Source organism: Carassius gibelio, chromosome A12, assembly GCF_023724105.1.
Source record: "Carassius gibelio isolate Cgi1373 ecotype wild population from Czech Republic chromosome A12, carGib1.2-hapl.c, whole genome shotgun sequence".
NCBI classification, from domain to species: Eukaryota; Metazoa; Chordata; class Actinopteri; order Cypriniformes; family Cyprinidae; genus Carassius; species Carassius gibelio.
Window position 1 is genome coordinate 5,066,469 of NC_068382.1, and position 22,455 is coordinate 5,088,923.

The window sequence follows — 22,455 nt, forward strand, 5'->3', positions numbered from 1 at the left end:
AAATAATATAAATGTGACAAATAGAGATAACTCTAACAAATGTAAAAACAATGCAGTTCTTTCGATTTATTCCCCCTAAAAAAAACCTGAAAAATATTCTCAGCTCTTTTCAACATTAATAATAATAATAATGATGATGATAATAATAAATGGGGTTTATTTGGTAGAAAATAAGATTGTTGAAAGGATTTCTGAAGGATTGTGTGACTGGAGTAAGGATGCCAAAAAAATTTGTTTGAAAGTAAGCTTTGATTGTCCCTAATAAACTGTTTAACTGCTCCCCCAAGTGGATATTAAATTATGTTGTGGGATAATTAAATATATTCTTAATAAACTACAAACATAAAATTACATACTTTTATTTTGTTCTCACATTCTTTCTTGTAAGTCCTCCCTCAGAGTGGCACAGTTCAATGAGAGGCTAATTATGCAGCTCATTATGCAGGCCTTTGTCTTCTCAGGTGTAAATCACAATGATATTCATGATAGTTGACGCCTACTCGCATATGACTTTTACCAACAAAAAGTGTCTTAGAAAATTTAAATCAATATATTGTTTTCTGTGAATGAGTAAACAAGATGATTTTCACATAATTTAGAAAGAAAAATTCTAGGCTACAAGCTCCAGTTCTCAACTTTTTCGGCAACCAATTTTATGTATGCGTTTTATTGCCTTATTCAAGTGACTTAACATTTTTAGTTTTTCACTAACCATGCATAACATTTTTTTTCTCAAAAATACAATCATGTACATGCATGAATTTCACATATTATTATAGCCCAGTTTGTGCTGATTACAGTGATATTAGACTTTACCCATTTAGATATTTATAAGAAACTGAAAAAAGCACAAATATCAGGGCATGACAAAATTTCTCCAGGCCCCAAAAATACCCTTAGACTCCAGAGGGTTAAGTTATTTTTGATGAAATCCAAGAACTTTCTGACCCTGCATAGACAGCCACAGAACTACATTGTTAAAGTTGCATTGGTGGTTCAAGCGGTCGTTCTGATGTAGAAACCAGATGCACTGTGCCTTGTTTGCAAGCAGAAGAATGCATGTGTCGTGGTACTGTCATAAACGTGCGCCAAAGACTGACACGGTTAGTTTCTTAGCTTAGTAAGATTAAGGTTGAACCACTGATGCCACGTGGACTGTTTTAACAATGTCCTTGCTATCTTTCTGGGCCTTGAACATGGTAGTTCTGTTGCTGTTTATGCAGGATCAGGAAGCTCACGGATTTCATCAAAAATATGATAATTTGTGTTCTGAAGATGAACAAAGGTCTTCTAGGTTTGGAACAACATAAGAATGAGTAATAATGATAGAATTTTCATTTTTGGGTGAACCATCCCTTTAAGTTGAGATATTAACTATGATGCTGTGGAATATGCATAACGTCTACCTGCCATCCCGATGGGCCGCCCCTCCCTCGGTGACCGTCTTTACGAAAATGCCAAGCTTTTCCAGACCCATGTCAGCACCAGCACCCATCCCAATAATGCTGATACCCAAACCCTCATTGTCTGTTGATGGACAACAAAAACCGAGAATTCAATACTATTTTAGCATTTTCTATTCAATCTATAGGTTCCTTTTACCTGGGGATTAGAATAACCCAGGGTTAACTATTTCAAGTGTGAGAAAAAGTACTGTGAAGCACACCTTCATTTCCTCACTGACATTCCCTCTGTTGAGTATTACTCTTTGAATACAATAGTTGTTCATTAATAAACAGTTTTATTTGCAGTGGATATAGTTGTAGCTAAAGGGTGTTATTAATCTCAAAATGTCAAACTGTTTTTATATAACTTTTTTATTTCTACTACATTGCTTAAAATATTGAGATTGCATTTTGATTAAAGCACATTTAAGACACTGTCTCTATTATGTAAAGTTTAACATTAACAGTGGCCTCTATGTGTGTTCTGTGGTATATAATCATTTAGTTCTTTTAAATTAATACACTCATTACTTCTGTCCACTGGAGTCCTTCCAGCTACATAATCGCCTTCATCAATTTAACAGTCTTTAAATAAATAAATAAGCTACCAAGCAGTGAATATGTCCATCTGGTGAGTTCGACAGAAGTGAGCTTCACTATGGCATATTCGCAAAGCACTTGAAATTAGTAGTCAGAAGGGTGCAGGTTGGCGGTTGGGTATGTCTTCAACCATTTATATACGGTATCCATCAATACATCAACCCACTTATTGACTCTTCAGTGCATCAATCATTTCAAGCGTCTTTTCCCAAATACCTTTCTCCAGTTCAACGGGGAACAGGTCCAGCCTTTCCACACGTTTCTCCAGCTCGTACTCAGCAGAAGCAGCCATGGGGTCCACATCATCATTCCTCCTGTCATAGTCCTCATTAGAATAGGTTGTGAACACCTGAAGATTTGATCATATATAAATAACCACGTTTGCTTCAAAGAGACAAGCTTTCCAATCAGGTAATTACATTAAAAACAATAATAATAACAATAATTCATTCACTTTTCAGGACAAGTAAATTCTCCCCTGCTTATTAGATTAACTCCCACTTTCAACAAGTATAGTCTAACTTTGTTTCAGCATCAGACCTTGAACCAAACCTGGAATAAGGATGGCATTGCTTGTGATTATACACTGATTTGTATTGTCTCGTTCAATAATACTAAGCAATAAATATCAATAGTATTAACCAGTTTGCCACCTCTAAATTATTGGAGTTGATTGATGCTGTTCACCTACTATATTTAGCATTGAGCAACAGATAGATTTCTACAGTTCCTGATGAAGATTCAAGTAAGTGCTTACATTTTCTTCACAGTGATTTGGACCAGACACAAGACATCTGTACACTACCCTCTATGATGTTTTACTATTTTTTGTTGTAGTGTCATCACTTTTGAAAAGTAATAGCACACTTCTACTGTAGAATTGCATTGACTGTTGAATTAAAGTGTCTCTTTATTGAAAGCAAAGTTGTGTGGGCAGAGTAGGTGTGACTGTGCAAACTTCACAGCAGCTCTTGAGGCTTTACTTCTAGTTTTATATAATCTTTTTAATGTGGGTGCAGGTGCCAACTTTACCTGGCCTGAACACAAATGCATGTTTTAAATTTATACTGTTAATGTGAAATCCTCTTGGTGACATTCACAGCATGTAAATGTTCGTTTTACATTTGTCTTGCAGCCTTCTCAGGTATCTTCTTTTGGCCAGACACATACTGTAATTGTCCTTCATAGAGAAGGTAACACCAGAATGCATTGCAAGAAGCTCAGTGAAAACAATCTCAGCAAGATGTTAGACAAATCCAAATAGATTTTCTAGCCATTATAAATATACTAGTTAATTAAAAACCGGAATGTATTAGAGCTGTACTAGAGTTTGTACCATACCAACTGTCCTAGAGATTGCACCATATTTGTGTGTGCTATGCATTTTTATGAAGAGTTTTCTGTTTGGTTGACATCACCAAGCCCAATTTTTTTAGCCACCTGTCAAATTGAGATTACCTTTACAATCCAATCAATTCCCAATGGATAAACTAAAGTCCTGGCCTGCTTTTGCCCTTGAATATCCTGTTTCATTTAGAAATAAGTTACATTACAGAAATAAAATTAACTGTGAATGCTGTTTCCTGTTATGTAATAAAAAATAATAATACCAGACCATCTTTATTCCCCAATGCCAGACAACCACCAGCATCCTAAATCCTCATGCCTCAATTCTACCTACTTGTGTCCTTCCACAAGCATCCCACATTAAACACAACCCCAGAGAGAAAAATTGTTCTTTACTACCATCTGTGCTTTAATTCCACCTGCACATACTCCCCAATAGCAAAATACACAAGAAAAGCATCACACACCAGCTGAGACCAACTGTTATGGACACATAGATTGTGTGGCTGGGATTTTTGGTGGTGCCCAGAGGACACAAACATTGGATTAAAGAGGGTGAAGACAGAATGAGAGAGAGAGGGAGAGAGTGACAGACAGTGTTGTTCTGGTTGTGTAAGAGTGCCAGTGAATCACATCTCTTAACAGATGGCCAGGAATACCCCTCCTCTACTACACAAACAATCCCATCTAGGCTCTGCTACACTACAAAATGTATGAATGACAATAAATAATAAGTGCGTGTGTGCGTGTGTGTGTGTGTGTGTGCACTTAAATGCAGAGCACCAATTCCGAGTATGGGCTACAAATTTCACATTTCACTTTCACTAATATTTCTATAGAAATTGCTGTTTTCTTGCTCAGGTGTTGGATGAATCTCATGAAACCTGTCAACATGCCTTGGTCGAATAAAAAAGAAGCCTATTTTAGGACCATTAAGTTTATTTTCTTAAAAATTGCTGCAATGTTAAAGTATCAATCTCATTACAGTTTAGTGTAGAAGTTTAATTCAGTTTTGTATCACAATAATGAAAATTTTAAGGGGAATAGTGCTTATGACAATAATAATGCAACAAAAAAAATGTCTGCTGAAGCCCTCCGAGACTTGAGAACACACGACACTTGTAACATTGAACAAAACAAAGTATGAGGAGACGTTCTGACAGGAAACCCCATTTAAGGAATACTGTTAATAGGCTGTTGGAATGGAATAAATCCAAATAACATGGTTATTGCCCACAACCACTGACATTTTCTGCTCTGCTTGAGGTCGGGAGCAAGAGAGAGTTGCAGTAAGATTGGTTCTGTTCCAGGTGACAGAAATAGATTTCTGAACGCCTGAAGGCTTTCTGTTACTCTAACACATGAGGCAGAGGTTTTCCAGTCTTTTCCCCTCTTTTCTTCAAACAATATATTTATGTATTTATAAAATAAAATAAAAAATGTAATTTTGTTGCAGGTAATATAGCTCACATGCACATTTGTATGTTTGTATTTTTGTTTCCTGAAATTATTTCCTGTAGCTTAATCAGTAGAGCATGGTGCTAATAACGCCAAGGTCATGGATTCAAACATCTATGTAAATATGTACCTTGAATGCGTATAAGTTGCTTTGGATGAAGCTGTCTGTCAAATGTGTAAATGTAAATAAAAACTTGGGATAACTCGATGATAACTTGATGAAATGCAATATTTTGCACCACACTTCTCTCTGGGTAATGCTGGTTTTGAGGTTTGTGTTTATTCAGTGTTTTGCAAAAGTAAACTCATCAAGTCTATGCAGTGGGTCACGAACGTTGATCTGTCTTCAAAACAGCCGATAAAAGAGTCACGCAAAAACGTGCGTCATCACTACGACACCTTTTACGGCATTAGATCTGGCTTTTGTTCACACATCGCTCGTTCCGGGACAGAACCCGGCAATGTTAGTGTCAGTGACTACGTTTACATGCTGTTAAAATTCGGGTTATGGTCGGGTTAAGGTCACTATTTGGGTTTCTGAAACATTCGGGATAACCCGTTTACATGCGTGAGCAGAGAGAGTTACTCCTGTATACATGGAATGTGTAATCAGTCACCAATATCCCGATGTAAACAGCGACGCACGGTTAGCGTCTGGACGTAATACGCAATATGCGTCATTTCTGATTCTTCTTCCTGTATCCAAAGACTCAAAAGACCAAGATTCCTTGTGAATAGAACATGCGCAGAACACACATTTTGATGGGGATATGCCGAAACGCGTTTACAAGACCAAATATTCGGGTTAGAAAAGGGGTACCCCAGGTATATCCAGGTTTTTGCCGGTGTTTACATGGCCGTGCGTGACCGGGTTATTGCTAATATCCCGGTTTTGAACGGGTTATTGGCTGCATGTAAACGTAGTCAGTGTGAAAGGGGCTTAAGGGGTCAAGGCTGCACTGCTTTAAAGAAGACAAAGAAAATGGGGAGCATGTAAAAAATTATATTCATTTATGAATCGCACTTATGTCTTCTAATGATTCTAATAAATTCACAAGATTTAAAATCAATGTTCTAAAGCAGTGGTTCTCAATCCTGTTCCTCGTGTCACCCTGCTCTGCATCTCTCTCTCTCTCGATCTCTCTTTCAGATCACCAGCTCAGCTCAAACTATGAACTGTTCCATTTATACCCTTATTTTCACATAGCTATGGGAAGCGTTATACATTATCGCACGTGCGGTTGCCGTACTGTATTGAAGTTTTAATCAGCATAAAACCGTATATTAAAAGCTAACAGAAGAAGTAGCATTTACAAATAACAGCATATCTAAAAGTATGAGACTGACAACAACAAACATAAAACAGACCATTAAGAGCCTTGCTTGATTCTGCGCGATCCTCTTCAGTAATATACTCTGTGTCTCAATCAGGCTCAAATTGATAAGCAATATATACGACACCATTGTTTACAATACAACTGCAGTATATGTCACTGAGGTGAGGGGCGGGACTTTTAGACTCGCACTAGAGGCAGTTTAGCCAATCGCAACAGACTGGACTAGCTAACCAATCAGAACCTATCGCGTATTTCTGAGGGAGGGCTTCATAAAACCAGGAAATTATCTGCACGCTTATGGGAGAAGGGACAGAGTGGTGTGGAATAAAGGTTAATTGTGTGAAAAATAATGTGTGTCTGTGTGTGTTTTTTTTTTTTTTTAATAAAGCATAAAACACAATCAAGCCTAGAACAAAAAACAGTCAACCACCCCAAAATTGTAAACATAGGTTAACCACAGATATGATCTAAAATGTAAATTGGACATACAAACAAAGAATTCCCAGTACAAGTATGTTAAATACATGCCAGGCAGGCAAAAATAACATATTGTAGAATTTAGGCAGTCATTCCTGAACATCATCTATATCCTGATGTTCTGAGGCTTTGTTCAATAATGTAGCATATGGTGAGATACTCTGAAGTGAGCTGTATTTTATCCTTATGATGTGCTGGGACTGAGTAAAGAATGAAGGATGGATGAATGAACCACTCCTGCTGTTAAAATGCGATTAATATGTGTGCCCTTCATATAAATACACTCTCTGTCCTAATTGGAATACAATTTTACTACCATAATGCATTTATAAACAGCCTTTTTTCTTAAACAAGCATATTTTATTTAGCATTATTTAGGCTTAAATGTGCATGAGGCGGGAATGTGAATTGATGTGAGTACAGTCAAACTTTCTGTAATGTCCCTCGGGCGCAGAGGTGTGAGAATTCACTCACAGACAGTTCTGGGCTGTCTGTATGATCCTGATATATTTGTCAGTTGTCTACAGAAGTAGCTCAAAATTTCAAGCTAAATCCAATGCTACACATTAATTCCTCTCGTACCCAAACCAACAAAAATCAAAGCAAATATGCACTTCCACTGCTTTATCCCTTGTATTATACACAAAAGAAAATTCTAAAGAGTACTCTTTTCCATGCATTAACAATAAATGGCTTCAAAAAGCTTTAAAAGCATGCAATTACAGAAAAATTATTAGCAGTCCATAGGACAAACATGCACAGATTAATAGAGTATAACGACTTAAATTTTGGTCTGATCGTGTCAGAAAGCTTTTTAATTCCATAGTCTTGATTCTAAAAGTACACTGTAAAAAAATAAAATTATTGACATTTACAGTAAAATACCAGCAACTGTGGTTGCCAGAACTTCACCGTTAAAAATATGGTAATAACATTTTAGGTTTTACAGACTTAACTTTAATTCACAATAAAATGCAGTATTTCATTAACTGATATAATGTTCTAATGTTAATAAACCAACATACTGAAGTACTAATATCTGTTTTGAACCATTGTAATGCACTAATAGCTACCAAAAACTGGTGGTGATGAGAAAGTAGCATGATGAATCAAAGCTCATCACTAACAAAATCACTAAACACCATCATGGTAACACACGATACTGAAATGATGCAATAAACATTAATTTAACAAATTTAGATGAAAGATAAAACCCTAATGTACACAAATGATAAAAAAACTAAGCATAGTTAACAGTTATTTCAATAAAAATAAAAAAACATAAAATATGAAGTGTCATGCAGGGAATTCTGGGAGTGTCAATTTACAGTTTTTCACTGTAAATGCAACAATGACTTTTTCTTTTTAAATTCCCAAAACTGTAATTTTAACGTTATTTTAATGTAAAATCACATTAAATGTAATTACAGTTATTCACCGTATATATAGAAACTTACTGATACCAATTAACAGGTTTTTACGGTAGCATTTTTACAGTCTTTTTACTGTTAAGATCTCTAACATATTTTACACTTTCATGTTTAATTTTTCTTCTGATTTTGGGAACAAACCAACTTAGAGCTAATAAAAATGCTGAATAACTGCACTCTGTGTGTAAAAACAGTGTGTGAAACATAAAGCAATATTCCTTATATTTTTTTCACAAGTGTTCACAGTCCATAAACACAGACAATGGGAGATTTTTATTTTCCTGGCAGAAAATTACAAATACCTTTAAAAAAATGTCTATTTTTCTTACAGTGTAGAGATACATAACTGTACAAATAATTTCACAAATTTTAATGACATCTCTCCAGATACATATTAAATGACTGATATTCAGGTCTATATGTGAGCTATATAGATAAAGAGAGAGAAACAGAGAGAGGCTAATGAAAAGATGTAGTAAGTTTGTGTCACGCTGCCAGTCTTTGTTTTCCTGGGTGTTCCCTAGTGAGCTCACTTCCCCTTAGGCACTTCACCATAGGCACTTTAATTCCGCTAGTCTGGTTGTGTCTTCACAGTAATTGCACTCCAATTAGAATCGCACAGGTGTTGACAATACTCTGTCATTAGTTTCCCTATATAGAGCTGTCTTTCTCTGTTGTCATCATGGAGTCCTTACCCTATGTGTCTCATGCTCTCGTTCCCCCGAGACTTCCTCTACCTTCTCATTCTTCCGAGTTCCCCGTTTCATCCGGTTCCCTCTTTTGGTTACGTTTGTCTCTCATGACTGTTTATTTTTGTAGTTACCCCTCTGTTTAAATAAAAACCCTTACCTGCATTTGGATCTACCCTCTCTCTTTGTGTTTTCCCAAACCCAACCGTGACAGAAGGACTCCATCATGCCTAGATCCAGCGGTGTGAGATTTCGAATCGGTTCCCCAGCCACCATGGAGGAACGGAGGGGGAGATTCCGGAACTTAACCACCCTTCATCAAGAGGGAAGGGAGGTGGGTGGCCTGGCGCAATTGTTTTGGACTTTGGCAGTCGGGTTAGGTTACAATGATGCAGCACTAAAGGATTGGTTTAATAATTGCCTGGATGATCCTTTACCTCAATGGGAGATGAAGGGGTTAGAGATCCTGGACTTTTGGGGGTTTACCAATTACCTGCACCATCGTGCTCAGTGGGATGCAACAACCACACCAGAGTTTCCAGACAAGGCTGCCAGCTCAGCTCCACAACCCAAGATGGCCACCAGCCCAGCCCCACAGCCCAAGATGGCCGCCAGCCTAGCGCCACAGCGCAAGATGGCCGCCAGCCCAGCACCACAGCACAAGATGGCCGACTCAACGCCACCGACTCTCCATCGTAGAGGGCGGAGGAGGAGACAGGCAGCTACTGTTCCTCAGGACCCGGAGAACGTTCCCGAGCGGGCGGCTGCCGTCCATGAGGCCATTCCCGATGCGGTGCCCGCTGCTGTTCCGGAGGCGGTGGCCGAGGCTGTTCCCGATGCGGTGCCCGCTGCTGTTCCGGAGGCCGAGGCGGTGGCCGAGGCCGTTCCCGATGCGGTGCCCGCTAATGTTCCGGAGGCCGAGGCGGTGCCCGATGCAGTCTCCGAGGCGGTGCCCGATGCAGTTCCCGAGGCGGTGCCCGATGCTGTTTCCGAGGCCGAGGCTGTTCCCGAGGCGGTGCCCGATGCAGTTCCCGAGGCGGTGCCCGATGCAGTTCCCGAGGCGGTGCCCGATGCTGTTCCCGAGGCGGTGCCCGATGCAGTTCCCGAGGCGGTGCCCGATGCAGTTCCCGAGGCGGTGCCCGATGCTGTTCCCGAGGCGGTGCCCGATGCAGTTCCCGAGGCGGTGCCCGATGCAGTTCCCGAGGCGGTGCCCGATGCAGTTCCCGAGGCGGTGCCCGATGCAGTTCCCGAGGCGGTGCCCGATGCTGTTCCCGAGGCGGTGCCCGATGCAGTTCCCGAGGCGGTGCCCGATGCTGTTCCCGATGCAGTTCCCGAGGCGGTGCCCGATGCAGTTCCCGAGGCGGTGCCCGATGCAGTTCCCGAGGCGGTGCCCGATGCAGTTCCCGAGGCGGTGCCCGATGCAGTTCCCGAGGCGGTGCTCGATGCGGTTCCCGAGGCGGTGCCCGAGGCTGTTCCCGAGGCGGTGCCCGATGCAGTTCCCGAGGCGGTGCCCGATGCAGTTCCCGAGGCGGTGCCCGATGCAGTTCCCGAGGCGGTGCTCGATGCTGTTCCCGAGGCGGTGCCCGATGCAGTTCCCGAGGCGGTGCCCGATGCTGTTTCCGAGGCCGAGGCTGTTCCCGAGAAGGTGCTCGATGCTGTTCGAGAGGCCGAGGCAATGCCCGATGCTGTTCCCGATGTGGTGCCCGCTGCGGTTCTGGAGGCCGAGGCGGTACCCGCTGCTGTTCCGGAGGCCGAGGCCGTTCCCGATGCGGTTCCCGTTGCTGTTCTGGAGGCCGAGGCGGTGCCCGCTGCTGTTCCGGAGGCCGAGGCGGTGGTCGAAGCCGTTCCCGATGCGGTTCCCGTTGCTGTTCCGGAGGCCGGGGCGGTGGCCGAGGTCGTTCCCGATGCGGTGACCGCTGCTGCTCCGGAGGCCGAGGCTGTTCCCGAGGCGGTGCCCGATGCAGTTCCCGAGGCGGTGCTCGATGCTGTTCCCGAGGCGGTGCCCGATGCGGTTCCCGAGGCGGTGCTCGATGCGGTGCCCGATGCGGTGCCCGATGTTGTTCCCGAGGCGGTGCCCGATGCAGTTCCCGAGGCGGTGCCCGATGCAGTTCCCGAGGCGGTGCCCGAGGCTGTTCCCGAGGCGGTGCCCGATGCAGTTCCCGAGGCGGTGCCCGATACAGTTCCCGAGGCGGTGCCCGAGGCTGTTCCAGAGGCGGTGCCCGATACAGTTCCCGAGGCGGTGACCACAAGGCCGTGGTGGTCTTCTACTCCGCCCTGGGGGACTCTGGCGGTGACCACGAGGACGTGGTGGTCGTCCGCTCCACCCTGGGGGACTCGGGCGGTGACCACGAGGACGTGGTGGTCGTCCGCTCCGCTCTGGGGGACTCCGGCGGTGACCATGAGGACGTGGTGGTCTTCTGCTCCGCCCTGGTGGACTCCGGCCTCGACCACAAAGACGTGGTGGTCTTTCGCTCCACCTTGGAGGGCTTTGACTTTGACCACAAGGCCGTGGTGGTCTTCCGCTCCGCCCTGGCGGACTCCGGCCTCGACCACAAAGATGTGGTGGTCATCTGCTCCGTCCTGGTGGACGCCTCAACATGCCCTTCATGGACTTATGTTTTGTGTTTTTTGAGTTCTGTTTCTGTCTGTTCCTTTTAGTTTAGTCTGGCCCTCCTTCCCTCCCCCTGAGCCTCCACCTGTCCGCCTCCCTCCTGGACTCCTTGTTTTGTGTTGCACCTTTCCATTCCTCCTGGTTGCTCCTGTCCCTGTTTTCTGTCCCTCCGTCCCTCCCCCTGGTCCGCCGCCGTTCCACCTCCCTCCTGCCTCTTTTTCTGTTGGGGTTTTCCTGGGTTTAGGTGGAGCATCTGGTAGCTGCTCCGTAGGGAGGGGGTAATGTCACGCTGCCAGTCTTTGTTTTCCTGGGTGTTCCCTAGTGAGCTCACTTCCCCTTAGGCACTTCACCATAGGCACTTTAATTCCGCTAGTCTGGTTGTGTCTTCACAGTAATTGCACTCCAATTAGAATCGCACAGGTGTTGACAATACTCTGTCATTAGTTTCCCTATATAGAGCTGTCTTTCTCTGTTGTCATCATGGAGTCCTTACCCTATGTGTCTCATGCTCTCGTTCCCCCGAGACTTCCTCTACCTTCTCATTCTTCCGAGTTCCCCGTTTCATCCGGTTCCCTCTTTTGGTTACGTTTGTCTCTCATGACTGTTTATTTTTGTAGTTACCCCTCTGTTTAAATAAAAACCCTTACCTGCATTTGGATCTACCCTCTCTCTTTGTGTTTTCCCAAACCCAACCGTGACAGTTTGAGTGTTTGGTGTGCACAACGCCTTCAGGGGAGGACTTACAGCGACAATACTGCTATTTATAAGCACTGCCAAGCCAGGGAAAGAAAGAGAGACATGAGTGAAAGAGAAAAAGACAGGAGGAAAAAAGGATTCAAATGGGAATGAGTAAAAAATTTAAGGAAGATGAAAATAAAAAAGAATACTAGTAGGACTTGAATGAATATGTTCATCTCAAATGAATCTGGGTTGAAGAAGGACACATAGAGGAGAAGAAGTGAGCAACTGAAAAAGGGGCAGAGAGAGAGGGAGTGAAAAAATGAGAACAAAGCGGTTAGTGTGAGATCTGCCTCTTAGGTCAGCCTCAACTCTCCAGCCTAAAGAGAGAAGGAGAGAGAGAGGTTTAATAAAGACCCAACACCCTAGCCAGCACAACCGGCCTTGTGTTTAATGGAGAGCTGTTCAATTCATTTAGGGAGAAAACTTTGTCCCAAATTCTGTCCACACTGAGAGAGAAAGAGAGACAGAGAGACAGAGAGAGTGACACGGCCACTTACTGACCAACACAAAGGCAGCCACAGCTTGGCAGCAACTGAATGCTGTCTCCTCGGCCTGCGGATCTACATGATCTCACACACCAGTGAAAAACACAGTACGAAGACTCCAGATTGAGAACAGGGATGGCTTAAAAACAGTTTTTACTCAATTTAAAGGTAGCACAGAAATGCTGGTGCAATGTATATGCTAAATTTAACTTTTTTGTGACAGAGCCATAGACAGTGACATGTCCACAAAAGGCCCTATAAAAAAAAAATTCTCCATTGCAAATGTTTTTTTAATCAGCCTTGTGAGTGAAAAAAACTGAACAAAAAAAAAAAAGTTATATTGTGCTTCTTGCATCATGTTTCATGGCAGTTTCAAAGTCAAATGTCTAGTGACCGGCACAAAAAAACATCTACATTTTTCTCAGAAACAGTTAAACATGACTGTGGCGATATTTTATTTACAAGTGTTTTGAGGTCATAATATATTACTGTGCAAGGAACCCTGTTAATTGATAATCTTCTTCTGTAATCATAATTTGTGTGAAAAGGAACAAAATGTTGGTGTTTCTTGACTCGAGAACAAGTCAATCTTTTGTTCATTATCTTGCTCGGCTCTGTGTTCATATTCAGTTCTCTCTTCACAGCAGTTCAGTCAGTGTACTGTTTGAGTAGGGGAGAACCGGGGCGAAAGTAACACGGGACGAAAGTAACAAAGCGATTTTCTCCGAGCCTCTTTCTGCATTTGCATTCCCAGCTATGACAGCATGTTCAGCATGCAATCCTTGACAGAGCTGAGAAATATCATGTGATTTCCTCATGGTATTCCGAAGTTAGGTCCATAAAACTGTTTTCGAGTACAAAAAGTAAATTATCGAAGCGGTAATTTTTTGCGGTTGTTTTTCTTGTTTCATGTGTCAAAGTAATTATCAATCTACAGGTTATTAAGTGCTTTAACACATCCTAAAGTTTGCATTTTCAATTTTTTTTTATATAAAATTAAATCGAGTTTAAATGTCAGGAGTTCCTGTCAACGGTTACTTTCGTCCCGCTAAAGTCACAGAAAGTATTTATTTTGTTCCAGTGCAAGCTATATTGTGAATTTCTGTGTCTTGCATCATTTCTTACAAATGTTAATGTCATATTATACCAAAAGAATATGTCTTAGTGAGGGTCAGAAAGACAGACAGAGGTCTTGTTTTATCCAGATGTTTTTGAGAGGGTGTTTCTGGACATAGAGGAACATCTCTCTCTGGGCAGCTGCTACGTCACATTTATATTTAAGTTTTAGCCATATCTTAGCTTTTACACCTCCACCTGTGAATTTGCAGTGTTTCCAGATGTTTTAATGCACATTTTCAATTCATGCATAAAAACAACTGGATGGAAACATAAATAGGCCTACTGTTACATTATGTTTAGAGTTTTTTTATTATGCTAATGTGATTACATTTTTATATTGTGCATTCTGTAGAATTGTTTTATTATTATATAAAAATACATTGAAATTTCCAATAAATAAAAAAATACAGTCAGGTTTTAAGACATCTGATGAAACTTAAACTTAAATTTAAAATGAAAATATGAAAATGTAATTTAATAATTGTTTTGAAAAGATAAAGGACAAAATATGTTTGCAGTTATTTATTAACAAGTTTATAGTTTTTGCTATTTCTGGACCAAAATGTATTTTCGATGCTTCAAAAAATTCTAACTGACCCTGTGATGTCACATGGACTACTTTGAAGATGTTTTTATTACCTTTCTGGACATGGTTAGTATACAGTACACACAGTTTGAATGGAGGGACTGAGAGCTCTCGGACTAAATCTAAAATATCTTAAACTGTGTTCCAAAGATGAACGGAGTTCTCATGGGTTTGGAACGACATGAGGGTGAGTTATTAATGACATCATTTTTCGGTGAACTAACCCCTTTAATGCTAATACATTAATAATTACATATAATTAAAAAAGATTTCTGAAGTGGGTATTTGCATGATTTTTCTGAAATGCAGCTTTACATTTACGTTAAAACCTTTTTTGACTTTTAACCCGTTTTATCTAAATGGTGATTGATGGGTGAGTTGGTATGTATCAGGACGGATACAGTGTTTTTAAAATTCCTTATGCAATGTGATCACATTAGTTTCTGTCTACCTCCAAATGTAATCCGAAATATTAAATCGCAAAATATCCTGGACCACATTTTTACATATGTAATAAGCACTCGCAACTTGTGATCAGATCGCCTCTCTGAAATAGATGTTAATGCCGGATGTGAACATGGTAATATATGTAAATCTTGAATGTGCTCTTGAACTGTACTTCAAATCTTAAATGTATATTTAAAATAACTCTTAATTTGATGACAATATAATAATAAAGTAATAAAATGCCACTTAAAGAGAGTCCACTTTCATGACCGTTTCTCAACACACTTAAGTACACTTTTAAAAAGTGTAGTCTTTTAATAAAGTCCAATTAAAAGTTTTAATTCAAATTAGTATTCATTGTAAATCATTGTTTTAATAATCTTTTGTCATGATTTAAAGAAAAACATTGGTGTTTGTGTTGTTAGTGTTAGTATGTGTCAATGTTTCTGATTGTATTTCCAGTTTAGAGGGAGGGACATTTTATTTCTAGAGACAATTTTATTGGACATGGTGTCCAAATGTTGGTTCGGTTCATGTCTACACAGATCTACAGAGCAGAAATAGCTACATCCTGATCGCAAGCAGGCCAGCAGAGCTTATCAGACACATTGTCTGAGGTATGTTTGTTACCTCATCCACTGATGTCAGGTCAGCATTTGTCCTGGATAAATGTCACACCCAATCAAAGAGAGGAAGAGCTTGGGAGGGAAAAGATGCCAAAACAAACCAACTGACAGTCTGGATTTTGTTATATTCTATTCAGCTCTTTCATTCTGTGCCAGACTGCAGCCTCCAATGGTAACTGTCACTGAGGCTTTTACAGGAACCAATAAATAAGGAACCAATAAATGAATGATATGATGCATGAAGTTAATTCATTCACTCCTCCCAATATGCCAGTCCCCGGGCGACCATTTTAAGTGGACGGACCCCTCTCATTCATTTGAATGAACATTAAAATAAAACAAAAGCCAAACATACAAGGAATAAAAATAAGAACACAAAGCACAGTAATTCTTACGGAGCCCCGCACATGACATGCAAGAAAAAGTAAATAAATTGTGCGCACAATTTACTAATTCGTTCCCTAAATGTACTAAAACGTGCACACGATTAGTATTGTGTTCCCTCGATTTGCTAAATTGTGCGCACGATTTAGCAAATCGAGGGAACGAGTAAGTAAAGCGTGTGCACTATTTATAAATCGAGTGAACAAAATAGTAAATCATGAGCACTGTTTATAAATTGAATGAATGAAATAGTAAATTGAAAGAACGCGATAGTAATCATGGGCACGTTTTAGTACATTGAGGGAACGAATTAGTAAATCGTACACACGATTTAGCCTACTATTATTTTCATGCATGTCATATGCGGTGCTCAAAATCTAAATACAGAGTAATCAAATTCTTTTAATGCGAATAAATATCCTCCTACCTGAAAAACATGGTTAGTGTCCTTATTTTGTTTAATATTCCTAATTTCTAATACAAGACACATTCACACATTGAAAATCATACCCTCCATCATAACTCTCAAATCTCGTTCATCATAAATTCATGTTTGATTTTGAGACTTGTGAGATCCAGTGGTGTTTGGTGTCAATGATGCAAAACTACAGCAGAAGATCTTCAGTATATCATTTCAGTTTTAGTCTTTTATTCATATAAAGCTATCATATTACTCCATAAGACTTTATATATAGCGCACAATCATACCTTTATGAAACTGATATGTATCATTAAAGTATTTTTTGTCCTTTCTGTAGCTTGATAAAGCTTAGATTGGTGGTTCTCAACATTTTTGACTTGAAAGGCCCCAGGTTGTCCAACATTACATTTTGGATTATTATAGATATGCTGCAATTATGACAAAGTTGTTTTTTTATTGACAGAAACTGGAAGTATTAAAACCATCATTCATTGTATGATTTCAGAATTTCATGAACTGATGTTCTTCAATACAAACAACAGTAACTGAGAGATAAGAATGAAACATGATTTCAGTTCAAAGCTTGACTTTGTAGCATTTTAATTATGATTACAGTTAAATTATTGTACCTATAAATAGTCATTTATTAATTTAAATCATTTAACAATCAAGTTATCCTGAGGCCCCCCTGGATGTTTACAGATGCACACTGGTTGAGAAACACTGCCCTAGATGGACAAGTCAGGTGAAATGTACAGAAAAATAACTTATTTTGTGTTACGAGGAAGAAAGCACATCATACAGGTTTTGAGTGAGTGAATGATGACAGAATTCTAATTTGTGGTGAAACATCCCTTTGAGGTATAAACTCACCTTAATGGGTGCAGTGCTGAATTTAATTTTCCGGCTTGGGGGCAGATCCTCCTCCACAGGTAATCCAACAATCTCAGAGCAGCTCGACTGTGGCTCATATACATCATCTTCATCATCCTCATCCTCAAGCTGACTACCACCAGAGTCTTCTCCTACTGCACTGTAGGCACTGATATCCACCAAATCAGCCTTAGAGTAATCCTCCTTCAGAGTACCATCATCATCCTCCTTCTTACTGACCCCCACTGATGGACGAGCATGTCCATCCTCGCCCTTCCTTCCAGTGCTGGTGATGCCAGACTCCGTAGTGTCTCTCTCTAGGGCCTCTCCATTGGAAGTCACTCCCCCATTTTCCAAATGACGGACATCATCAGAAATAAGAGTACCTTTTGCCTCTGTGGCATTGGCCTGTCCTGGCTTACACTTATCTCGAGTCTTAGATTCATTGGCACTACAGTCATCCTTTTCCCCTGTCTCTTTCTCATCCAAAGACTGTGTATCCTCAGCAGTGATAATGTCCTGGAGCTCAGACGCTCCATTGAGACTGCTACACCTTCCATCTTGCTCATCCAGGTGCTGGTTTACTCCATCCTCCTTGTTTGACCCTAAAGGAAAAGCGCGTGCCCGTTTGGTGATGATTTTTGAGTTGAGCGCACCGACCCGGCCGGTGACACCGCGCAGGGGCAGCGGGGGCGTGTTGGATAGCCGGTGCAGGTTGTTCCGCAGCTCGGCGGCCCGCTCGAAAACGGCACTGAGCTGGCTGACGGTGGGCGACACGGCCTCGACAGTCCCACCGATCGCGTCCAGGCTATCCAACGACTCCGTGCTGCCGTTAAAACGCGCGACCACATCCAAACGCGACGCATCCTGAAAGCCCGCGACGCGCTCTTTCTTCAGCAGCACGCGATTAGAAGCCGCCTGCTTCTCCTGCTGTTGCTGCTCGAAGATCTTCCTCGTCTCCTGCAGCTTCGAGTACCTGGGCGACGCGTCCGTTTTGCCATCGAAGCGGTTGACGCGCTCGGAGACGCTAGACCCCAGTTTGAGCAGCGCGCTGTGATCCACGTTCTCGTTCAGGCTGCCAGCCCGCGGGAGCGTGAGACGCACCGCTTTGCCGTCGCCGTTTGCCTTTTGCGCGTCTTCAGCCTCGGTGGGTGAGGATGCGCCCATCTGCATGAACATGTTTTTGATGCGGTGCACGTTCGAGCCGTACGCGCGACCGCGGCTGGTGGGCTTCGGCTTGCCATCCTGAGCGTCGCCGTTATTTAAGGCATCTTTCACCGGCTTCAGCGCCTGGATCCCCGCCGCCTCGTACGCGTTGCGGTGAGGAGAGGGGCTGCGGAGCGCGGTGGTGCTCGCTGGCTTGGAGGAGGATGAGGATTCGGTCTTCATCATGGTCTGTTAGGCTTCTCCGAGGCGATGCGATAACAGCATCTCTAAGTCGTTGTCCCAGACGTTTCTGTCAGGACAAATCTTTCGCTGGTGAACAATAATGTGCCCTGGAATATGATAACGTTGAATTGATGCCCATGAATTCATGTAGAGTGTCTGTCAGCGGCATGGCACAAGCAACGCACCATCTTCCCGTGTGTGAGAAGAAGAAAAAACACGCTGATTAATGTGAAAATCACCCATGCATTGATGGAAGACTAAACAAAAAAACTAGAACAGCGACGCGCCCTGGATTTTCACGACAGATTGTGCGTTTATAATCCGGATCGTTTTGATCTCTTGATTTAGTCCGCTGCAGATTTGTGCCTTTTCCCTCTGATGCGGCAGCAGAGATACAGGGTCATAGAGAGCGTCTCATTTCACACCCTCTCAGCACATTGATTTTTATGGGGTCACACATTTGATCCCTCATACCAGCGCAGAGCTCCATAAAATATTCCACCAATAAATGAGTTTTTAACATTTTTACGTCAGTAGTAGCGCTTAGTGCACTATATATATATAAGTGCACTTTTTATTTAATATGATCAAATCAGTCCTGGTTTCTGATTGATTACAGCATTCTACAGCTGTGGAAATATGATCTGAAAAACGTTCATCAAATGACTGCACAGCACTCATAGCTGATCTTATTGATATTATTTTTCTTATAAAATATTTTCTTCTTCTGTTATGTCAAGGACTATAGGGGAGTCCGGGGATGGTTGTAACATTTTTTTAAATTTCTGTCTGTACGGTATCTTTCTTTTATGTCAGTGCATTCAAAGTTTAATACAAACAAGTTTCTGCTATTACATTATATTTGCAACACAAACTGAAAATTTATAGTTTCGTTTCATACCCTGGGGCAAGATGTGACATTGTGAAAAAGGATTATGAGTGGAGAGAATAGCGACTCACGTCCAGATGGCAGTAAATAATTGTTTTCATTGTGTATTTGGCTTAAAAGCACAAGTGTTTTATAATGAATGTCGGCTGAAGGTGTTTTAGATTATGCGCTGGTCAGTGGTTTAGTTATTCTGAATGGATCCATATAGCATGTACAGTCAGGTTAAGGCAGCAGATTTAGTGGACTTTTGGCATCTCTCTGCAGTCCTGTTTGGTATTGCAGCTTAAAGGGGGGGTGAAATGCTATGCATACTGAGTTTTTTACACTGTTGAAGAGTTGGATTCCCATGCTAAACATGGACAAAGTTTCAAAAATTAAGTTGTACGTTTGAAGGGGTATTTTTGTTCCTAAAATACTCCTTCCGGTTTGTCACAAGTTTCGGAAAGTTTTTTTCGAGTATGGCTCTGTGTGACGTTAGATGCCGTGTTGATGGCGGAGACCCGGGTTCGAGCCCCGCTCGGAGCGAGTCGTTGCTGCTGCTGCTCTCGTTCAGTTTCAGCCTCTGGATCATAAATAAACGGCTGAATCTGACTGTAAGCCATGGTTTGTTTTGGATAATGGGTTTTCCCTCATGGTAATGTCACAGCTTCCACATGCTCTCAACGCAAAAGCCTATTCGCGCTCGTGATTCTTTAGCTCCGCCCACACGTCACGCCTCCAGCCGGTCGTGTTTTTCCGGGAAAAATCGGTACAGACTATCTTTCTCTTATGAATATAATAAAGACTTTTTGGATTTATGAAGGATGCAGTACTACTCTATATGTACTCAAGATTAACAGGATATTGAGTGAAAACGAGCATTTCACCCCCCCCCCCCCCTTTAAGTGCTTTATATATCTAAATATAGATATATATATATATATATATATATATATATATATATATATATATATATATATATATATATATATATATATATATATATATATATATATATATATATATATATATATATATATATATATAACACACACAACCTTGAGGCGGATGGGCTACAACAGCAGAAGACCCCACCGGGTACCACTCATCTCCACTACAAATAGGAAAAAGAGGCTACCATTTGCACAAGCTCACCAAAATTGGACAGTTGAAAACTGGAAAAATGTTGCCTGTTCTGATGAGTCTCGATTGTTGTTGAGACATTCAGATGGTAGAGTCAGAATTTGGCGTAAACAGAATGAGAACATGGATCCATCATGACTTGTTACCACTGTGCAGTCTGGTGGTGGTGGTGTAATGGTGTGGGGGATGTTTTTTGGCACACTTTAGGCCTCTTAGTGCCAATTGGGCATCGATTACGTCTACCTGAGCATTGTTTCTGACCATGTCCATCCCTTTATGACCACCATGTACCCATCCTCTGATGGCTACTTCCAGCAGGATAATGCACCATGTCACAAAGCTCGAATCATTTCAAATTGGTTTCTTGAACATGACAATGAGTTCACTGTAATAAAATGGCCCCCACAGTCACCAGATCTCAACCCAATAGACCATCTTTGGGATGTGGTGGAACGGGAACTTCATGCCCTGGATGTGCATCCCACAAATCTCCATCAACTGCAAGATGCTATCATATCAATATGGGCCAACATTACTAAAGAATGCTTTCAGCACCTTGTTGAATCAATGCCACGTAGAATTAAGGCAGTTCTGAAGGCGAAAGGGGGTCAAACACAGTATTACGGTGTTCCTGATAATCCTTTAGGTGAGTGTACATTTGGAATTATCAAACGCTGGTTACAACTAAACCAGAGTCTTGTAGCCATGAACTAGCTCACAATATAGCTACCAATATAGCTAACAACCAAAACATTAGCACTAACAACTTGCATTAAAAAAAATCTCCATACACAGAAAATACAATTTAACTTTAATGAGTTTAACTAAGCATGAATTGCCATCACAAAAGTAAATAAAGTCAAGTGTTTTTTTTTTTTTTTTTTTGAAGTTACATCAAAATGAGTTTTCCCCCTCTATAGTCTGCTGTGTCTGCCTCAGGGATCTTCTTTTTCACATGTGGAATAACGACTAAAGTGAAGGGAATCAGGTTATTTGAAACGTTTCCCTTATTGGAGAAATTGGAAGTGTTATTACTGACCCATTTTACAACCATTTCCCCCATGAATAAAATAAATAATTATTTATAAATAAGGAAATAATGAAAACAATGACTACAAAATAAATGAACTGTAAATGAACTGATTGCCTGGTGTACTGAATCCTCACCTCTCTCTCAGCACTACATGAATGTATTTTTAGGATCAGGTTAGGTATTGACTGCATGAGAAGATGGGCCAACAACATTTACCACATTTTATGAAACACTGATGAGATGGGCTACTGGTGTTATTTTAAAGATGACAGTTTAAACTTCTGGTCGATTATCTTGGGCAGGTATAGGTTAGATTGTCACAGCTCCAAAATAATAGCAAAATAAATGTAACATAGCCTATGACAATCTATATTTTTTTGGGGCTCTTTATATTTAAACACTATTCAGTATAATGAAGCTCTTTGTTTGTAAGTGCAATTCAAAGATGAACGACAATTCTGTACAAAGAAAATATTATGTGGTTTGCTTGCATGACACGCTCTGAAACTGTTTGTGGGTGTCTGTTCGCATACTATTTAGCACAAACCATCCGGGAGCAGCATTGGATTCCCTGAAGGTGAGGACGGTTGGCAAAACGGCTGGATTGTGACTGGTGTACGGATGGTAGGAACTGACGTAGATTCCGGAAGCGATCCGGAAATGGAGGAAGAAAGGATTGAGGTAGATAGTGGGGGAAATTCAAGTTTAGGGTGGAACGTAGTTAAAACAAAGAAAAGGAAGAAAAGTCGTGATTTAATTTCAGACACGGAAAGTGACAAGGGAAGTAAACAGGCACAAAGAAAAAAGAAGGAGTATAAAGTAATGATAAAGTTTGTTGCAGACTCTGTGAGTAACATCAACCCGTTGAAACTTACAAAAGCAATCAAAGAAAATGTAGGGGTTGTAGAGAAAATAAAAACCCTGAAGGATGGAAGACTGTTGTTGT

The 22,455-nt window shown here is 41.3% G+C and overlaps 1 protein-coding gene across 1 annotated transcript in view; it reads right to left on the bottom strand.

The window, feature by feature from the left end:
- The window catches only part of LOC128024936 (neurabin-2-like), a 28,868-nt gene extending 10,026 nt beyond the window's left edge, over positions 1–18,842 (bottom strand). Inside the window, exons 1-3 of the mRNA XM_052610824.1 lie at positions 17,077–18,842; positions 2,262–2,394; positions 1,407–1,527 (exon numbers count right to left, since the gene is read on the bottom strand). Of these exons, the coding sequence (XP_052466784.1) occupies positions 1,407–1,527; positions 2,262–2,394; positions 17,077–18,468 (1,646 nt within the window). The 5' untranslated portion in view covers positions 18,469–18,842. The remainder of the gene's footprint in view (positions 1–1,406; positions 1,528–2,261; positions 2,395–17,076) is intronic.
- Positions 18,843–22,455: the final 3,613 nt, after the last annotated feature.